General features: G+C 47.0%; 1 protein-coding gene across 1 annotated transcript in view; it reads left to right on the forward strand.

The window, feature by feature from the left end:
- The first annotated feature begins 5,200 nt into the window (after positions 1 to 5,200).
- SHISA6 (shisa family member 6) overlaps positions 5,201 to 8,069 on the forward strand; it is a 158,991-nt gene continuing 156,122 nt past the window's right edge. The window contains exons 1-2 of the mRNA XM_018573329.1: positions 5,201 to 5,378; positions 6,127 to 7,038. Coding sequence (XP_018428831.1) covers positions 6,482 to 7,038 — 557 coding nt within the window. The 5' untranslated portion in view covers positions 5,201 to 5,378; positions 6,127 to 6,481. The remainder of the gene's footprint in view (positions 5,379 to 6,126; positions 7,039 to 8,069) is intronic.

Below are 8,069 nucleotides of genomic sequence, written 5' to 3' on the forward strand. Positions count from 1 at the left end.
TTGCAGGCTGCCTACAGGAAAGCATTACGTCCACCCAGATTTACATTGTTGCATTGCATTCGCTCATGGGTGTGTTGAGGTGGAAGGAATGCAGGATGATGCCCATGTTTAGGGGCCAAGTCAGACCAGGACACAGTGCCCGGCAGTGCATGCTTGAGGCAAGTTGTATTTGGTAGCCGGGGTGGGACAGAATTCAACGCATGAAAATGTACGTCCTGCTGCACTTCTTGCAACAAACTGCAATGGTGCATTGTAAGGCAGCTGCATTCCAGAAAGTGCCATTCGAAATAGTGGTACCGCAAGGCACTAACACATGCATGCTGTGCTAAGAAGAATGGCGTATTTTACCGCATGCTATCTCAACATGCAAGTGTGAATGGGCCCTTCCATGTACAATACTGCTATACATGTATGTGAACGGGCCCTTTCCTGTACAATATTGTTATACATGTATGTAAACGGGCCCTTTCCTGTACAATGCTGTTATACATATATGTGAACAGCCCCTTCCCTTTCAATACTGCTACACGTAAGTGTGAACGGGCCCTTATTTCTGAACTGTCTTAAATGCCTTATTCACACAGGAAAAGGCCGGCATGTACAGCTCCGTGCTGCGTGCATGGCCGTATCGGGCAGCTCCCGGGAAGGACGGGTGCTGCATGTGATTAGTACGCAGCCCCCATCCTTCTCTATAGGAGTACGCTGCCCTGCACGTCCATGCGGGTGCCTGTACTTGTACGCTGACAGGATGGATCCTGTCTGCGTCCGAGCCAGGAAACACGCACCCGTACGGACCTGCACTTGAGGTGAGCGTAGGGCGGCGTACAGCAGCGTACTCCCATAGAGAAGGATGGGGGCTGCGTACTAATCACACGCAGCACCTGTCCTTCCCGGGAGCTGCCCGATACGGCCGTGCACGGAGCTGTACGTGGCGGCCTTTTTCTCATGTGAATGAGGCCAAATGGTACGTAAACTCTAACAATGAGCTTCTCATATTTGCTCCCTTTTTGGTTTGTTAAATATACAATTTAAAGTGTTTTTGTTATATCCGTTCGAGTGCAAAAAAAAAAAATACCTGTTGATCCCGCCAGATCACCAATAAATAAGTTATAATAAATAAGCATTAATAAGGCAGTAGGAAGTACAATGGTTGTGTGGGAGGTAACCCATGGCAACCGATCACCTTTCATGTGTTCCATCCTCCTGTATGTTCAGATCGGATTTCTCTGGCTCATCATCATTTCAATGACTTATTTAATATTAATATGGATCTGAGTGTAAAGTCTTTGTTATTCCGGGGACAGTTCCTGGTCTGCGGACCTCCTGGGAATATTTTGTCCTTTTTCATTTCAAGAATCTGACCCAGAAATCCTTTCTTGTGGTCTCTGACACTCAGCGATACTTCCGCCTGTCAATATAGAGGAGAAGTGTTACATGTTATCCTGGCAGCTCGCCAACTTGCAATGTTTCACAAAGAAAACTTTGTCTGGAAATATTGTATCATTTTCTGCTGGGACTCTAAATTAACCCTCGCATGGGAGCACACGCCATGCACACGCAATGACACGTGGGGAAAACATGTGATGTGCTTGTGGTGCCATTACTTATTAATGGCATCCCCAATGCTGCAAGCCAAACGCAAGGTCAAAAAATACACGAAGCTCGCAGGTAAAAACGGCTGCATGAGCTTTGCCGCGCCAAGGGCAGCCCTGTCCTGATGTGCTGCAAAATGCGCATAAACGCGACACACTTTTCCACATGCCGCAAGTGTGAACAGGGGCTTACTGTGAAGAATCATTGGATAGAAGTTGACTCCTGGTCTGCATGGTGAGGTGAAATGTGCAGTGTGTCAGTGATTAGGGATGGGCTTGATGTTCAAGTCGAGCAAGAGTTCGACTAGCACATCGGCAGTTCGTGTGTTTGGCGTTCGCCCACCCCGCGCTGTGCCTCTCGTCTTTTGCTTTTTTTTTCCAAATAAAGGATTTTTTCAATATTCTAGTGTTTTTATGTACAATTTATTGTAACCATTTACAAGTACCCCTTACTCATTCACAAGGGGAAGGGGCCACACCTGGGTGCCCCTTTTTATTAAAGCGGTACCCTGATGTTAATAAGCCCCCTGCCCGCACCTCCACAACCAACACCTCAGGGCTTGTGGGGAAGAGGCCCTTGTCCCCGGCAAGGGGTGACCCTGAGGAAGCACAATCCCAGTGCAGAGGGCATGTGGCCTGGTATAGCGAGGGCCTGTGCTCTGATCAAGGGTCTGGTTAGGAATTTTAGGGGGGACCCCATGTTTTTCCCACCCATTTTTGGGGCTGGGGTTCCTCCTTAAAATTCCTACCAGACCTTAAGGGTCTGGTATGACTTTTTTGGGGTGAACCACACGCTTTTTTCTTTTTATTTCAATAAGGTTCCTCCTAACTCTCCTACCAGGCCTAAAGGGGGAACCGCATGTTGTTTTTTTTTGTTTTTTTTTTAGGGATGTCATTTTTGCTGCAGCAGGTTTTATACATCGTACAGATCCGCCACTTTACAGGCAGTTTAAGGGGACCCAGGGCACGATATTTAAACAAATTTTTCATTTTTATTGTTACACTTTAGTTGATGGTAAAATCACTGCTCCTTTAAAACCGTTTTTATTTAACCAGTTGACATCCGCGGTGTTAAACCCCCTTCCCATCCAGGCCATTTTTCAGTATATCCGTTTTTTTACTACGGGCAGACGGCAAGTGGTTAAAGTGTTTTTTGCATTGATTCATGACCCCCGGGGCAGTACCCGGATCCCCATACACCTTTTTATGGCCATTAACTTTCATATAAGCCTTCAAAATGGGGACATTTGTTTCTGAAAGTTCTACCCCCATTGACTTGCATTGAGTATGAATTTTTAACTTTTTTTTTCATTTTCTAAAGTTCTAATTCGAACCGAACACTAATTCGTTCCATCACTGTCGGTGACGGGGCTCCCATGTGTCGGTGACGGGGCTCCCATGTGTCGGTGACGGGGCTCCCATGTGTCGGTGACGGGGCTCCCATGTGTCGGTGGTGCGTCTCAAGTGTCGGTGGTGCGTCTCTCAGGTGTCAATGATGGAGCTCCCAGGTGTTGGGGACAGGGCTCCCGTTTGTCAGTGTTGTGTCTCTCAGGTGTCATGATGGGGCTCCCCAGTGTTGGCGATGGGGCTCCCAGGTGTCGGTGACAAGAGCTCAGAAGTATATTGGTTACAGGTGAGAAGATCTGCAGGTGACCTTGTCAGGGAGCCAATCTGGTTCTGTATCTCTCCTCAATCTGTGTCCTATTGCCCCATTCAGCCCCCATTCACACTAAAGTTCGAGCGTTTTCAGGCAATTATTAAAGCTTTCATGTAAAGTTTTGGCTTCAGCGTTTTTGTTTTAGCTAAAAGTGATGTGTGGAAGCTCAGTGCAAACCAATCTCTCCCAAGCCCACACACCATCTGTTACTGACACCCCCCTCCTGGCCCAATCGGTTGCGTCCGGGGCTTTCCCCGCCACACATCATAAAGGGGCAGGGAATGCCCCTGCCGCATCTAATTGTGCCAGGAGGGGGGTGTCGGTGAAAGTTTTGTGCGGGCTTGGGAGAGCTTGGTTAGCTCCAAACACCCCGCATATCACTGTTGGCCATAAGAAAGCTACTTGCTAAGAGGAGGAGATGTCTGCTGGGCATGAAATTGTGTGAAAAATGCATGTTGCATGCATCTTTTGGCCATTCTTTAAATGCACACGTTGAAGTCTATCAGAGCCAAAAATGCACAATTCTGCCGAAAAAAGCTACAAGCATTATAATGCTCAGGTGTGAGTGGGCGCCATTCAATGGATTCGCTCATGTTTTAGCTTTTGTTGCTCCTTTGTTGGCAAAATACTGAGGTGTTAATGGGGGCTAACAATCCCCCACCCCCCCCCCCCCCCCCCCCCAGGCTCATCTTTTATGACCATTCAATGCACTGTCCATGGGCTAAAAAACACACCTGAACTGTTATTCCAGACCATGCACGCATTTTTTTTATTGCATGTCATGGTGCACTCTGGGTCAGGTGCTTTTGTTTAAAGCATATGTGTGCATTTGGGTTCAGCTCCCAGGTCATCGTGAGTTTTTGTACTGCGCATTGACGCATGCATGCACTAGTGTAAATGCAACCAGCTTCACACCTGTGTGTTGCAATAACTCACAATGCCTGGAATTGCAGGGTGCCTCTCCCCCTCAGGCACCTATTTATTTTTTAACTTGGCACAGCTGTGCACGGCTCCATCCTGCGGTACTTCTCAGTGGAGTACCAGTGTGGTGACGTCAGAACTTCCTCAGCTCCATAACTGAAGGTCCGTGCCCTGTTAAGGAAAGTCTCTGATTGTGGTCGCAATGCTTTGCAGGCTGCAATGCAAATAATGAATGAATGCGCTTTTTTTCTTTTTCTTTTTGCATTGTTGTCGCATTCATGCATTTTTTTGCAAAAAATGGGATAAAAGGTGGAGTGTTCCTGCAAAAAGGAAACTAGCTGTATTTCAAGAATGTACTGAAAAGTCTGCTCAGCCTTTTGTTTCTTACCGTTCTAAATCCAGAATGCCTGCCGCCCAGAATAGATTGCAAGCTCTGCAGCCCAGATCGGCTGCCATTCTCAGAACTAATATTTCATGGACAGGCTGGGATATTAAGGCCGCTGTCCCCTGCAAACCACCAGTTCTTTTTTTGGTGTTTTGCTGAAAAATCTTCAATCCATGGCCAGCTTTAGATTGCCAGCTCTGTGCCCCAAGCTGCCTATGCTTGCAGCCCTGCATCTGCCTCCCTCCTGTTCCTGCTGATGCCACGAGCTGTGACATGGCTCTCTATGAGCTCCTCTATGGGGAGGGGGAGCCTTTCAGCATGTTCCCTCTGAAGAGTTTGGATCTTGTGTTTAATTTTATTTATTCCCCTGCAAAGAGAAATCGTCAGGCTGGGATTCATCTGCCTCCGAGCACAGGCTAGAATGGATCCATGCCTTCACATCTGTGCTCTCTGCTAATTCCAACATGAAGCAAATGATTGTTCCCACCTCGTCGTACAGAATGAGCATCATGCCTGTCCTTACATAAGCCTAGACCCAACCGCTCCCCCATCCGGCGATTGAAGAGCCACCAAGGACGTCTCCCTTCTCTACCCAACACTGAACGCTCTCTCTCCATCCTCCCGTGTCCCGGGGTAAGCATGTTCTTCAACCAAGTACCCCGATGATGCCTGTATAGCATGATGCAGGGCTAAGCCTGAGCCTCCGATGGATGTGGGCGGACTTACAATGGGATCATCCCCTCCTCTTGTCTTAGTAGTGCAGTCAGGAGCTGCTCTATCCATTCAGCATCAGCTCCCAACATCTGCAGTAAGAGGAATGAGGGTGAGTACAGTTCATCTATCCCTACCGTCGTGAACAGACTTCCAATCGCCTTTTGGTTGTGCTTAGAAATTGGAAATTGTGCTTTTTTGCTTTTTTCTCCTTTTTCAGGTTTTTATTTTTTTTGTTTTCTCCTTTAAAATGCGCCTTCTTATTTCCAGGGATTAGAAGATCCGTGGCTTTTGTAGCAAGGCAGATGCGTGCCGTGCAGCTGGGGTCTCGGGGATAAGGATATCTGAGTTGGGAGTCTAATGATGTAAGAATCGTGCTGAGGGAAAGCGGAGAAAGAAGGGGGGGGTGATGGGATGGGGGGGTTGGGGTGATGGTGGTAGGCTTCAAAATGCTTCCTAGAGAATCGTCTTTCAGAAATAGCCGTATTGACAGCTTGTCAGTGTGTTCAGATAAGTGAACTGGGACTTAGTCTGGGCAGAAAATGTTCTGTAGCTGCTGCTCGAGCCTTCTGAACGCCTTCTCAGGGGATCCGAAGCTCTGCCGTCTACAATAAATTCCCCCGTTCCTTTTACACACTGACAAAGGAGGAAAAGGGAGCTTTAAAAATCAATAATATGCCTTTTTCTTCTTTGAATTAATATCTAGAGACCGAGATAGCTGGTAACTCGGATTATACATGCAACAAGGCTGTAGGTTGGTTGACGTTTGGCTGATCCCTTTGCCTGCTCCAAGGGGGTGCTCTATCTCAGTCACGGCTCAAAGGTGTTTTTTTGTTTGTTTTTGTCTCCTCACTATCCAGGGAATTTCCATAGACATGATCTGCTGAGAGGGCCGTCGGGGAGAGAGGATGGTCGGTGGCTCTGGCTCCTGGGAACGCCACTGTCTGGGATGTATCCAGAAGTCCGGCTGCAGTTTGACAATCTGAAGTGCACGTCAACTGGGGTAACTTGTGAGACTTTGCTGACCGTCACCCCAGCTGGAATGGCTGAATGAAGGCAGAAGAGATGAAATCAGGGACAATGTCAGGTTGGAGGGGACACTTGATGTGTGACAGGAAATAAAACCGAGACACTGAAAGATTGCCCTACACCTCCGAAAGGACATCTGCTGCCTCACCTTCTTGCCAAGGTTCAAGGTTGGATATTAAATTAAACATGAGGTGGCAACACGTACTTCTACTGGTGGTCTACTTAGATCCCTTTGGCCTCATTTATGAATGCCAAGCTGCAGCGAAGGCAAAAGGTAACAAAACTCAAGGTCCACCTAAGAGAGCAGGCAACCCCAAAGTGAAGGAACTAAACACCACGGCTGTGCCCCTACAGGTCACCACCAGGAAGGTGAAGAGCCCAGTTGTACTGCCATATGACAGATGTTTAGGCTATTATGACGTCAGTGGCCAGTGGGACAAAGAGTTTGACTGTAACCACACCACCCATCCGTACTGCTGCGGGACATGTTCTTTACGGTACTGCTGTGAACAGCGAGGCAAAAGACTGGATCAAATTGCTTGCAAGAAGTGGATCTGGGTCGTGACCACCAGACCAAATAACGTCATGGTAGAGGTGGACGCTTACGACCCCCTCAACGACAAAACCAACACCACTGTCTTCATCACCTGTGGGGTAATCACCTTCATCTTTGTTGTGGGAGTTGTTGCTAAAGTGGCTTATGACAAAGCAAGACGCCCACCTCGGGAAATGAACATCCACAGGTACGTTGGTCAGCAGTAGTCAAAGTTGACGTCTTTGTGGTTTCACTAGAGTTTGAGTAGAGTTTCAACATCCGGTCCATTAGTCCATAACCAGGGCTGGACAAATGTATTGCCTTGCCAGTAGCCAGACAGTCCAATTCAGGAGCACCTTAGCAAATTTGAGGGCACCATGCACCAAGGTATCTACCTTCACTGGCCTGAGGCTCAAACAAATTAGCCATGGGCTGTCATTTTCAGGTGCTTTGGCTCCTGAGATAGGTTCATTATCTGGCTTCTGGCATCTGCCTAACCATGCCCGTAACTGAGCAGCACTGTCCTGCTCATTACGAGTCCTTTTAATTTCTACAAAGCCATTGTTGTGTCAATGTGTGTGATAAGCTGCATTTTGTAGTTTCGCTCATTTTGGTCCTTGGATAAAACAAGCCAATGTTTAATTTGATGCACTCTACTGGTATGGTGATGGTATTGATGTGGGCCTTCTACTCAATGATTGTTTAATTTCTCACTGTAAGCTCTGCAAATTATAAAGTGGTCTTTACATTCTCTGGTCCCACCACTTTCTTGTAATAACCTGCTAGACCAGTGAAGCTTTTTTTCAATTTTCTCTTCTGAGCCTAATTCAAAAATATCTATTGTGGCCAAGACCTTTCCAAATTGTTGCCCCAGATGGTCACCTCCCTTTTTTTATTTGTCTGCTAGAGCACATCTGTGGTTCCTTAGCGTTCTTCTATTTTATTAACTTTTCCCCATGGGACTTCGAGCTGTGCCGATCCATTAATGCTTCCTCAAAACAGATCTGACAGGCTAGCCTTGTTCACACAAAAATAAATGGCTGTTGCATTTTTAACAGGTTGAAGATAAGTAACTCCTGTCATTAACACCGTGTCTTCTACAAAGAGATGACAAGGTCTCTGCGGGGGTTTCTATCGAGAAATCTAATTCATAATGCTTCTCCAGCGGGTGTGATAATGAAGCTTGCCGGCGAATGAGACACGGGACTTTTTTTTTTTTTTTTTTTTTATTACAAAAAA

The sequence above is a fragment of the Nanorana parkeri genome, unplaced genomic scaffold (genome assembly GCF_000935625.1).
Source record: "Nanorana parkeri isolate BGI_ZX_2015 unplaced genomic scaffold, ASM93562v1 scaffold47, whole genome shotgun sequence".
In the NCBI taxonomy this organism is placed as follows: domain Eukaryota; kingdom Metazoa; phylum Chordata; class Amphibia; order Anura; family Dicroglossidae; genus Nanorana; species Nanorana parkeri.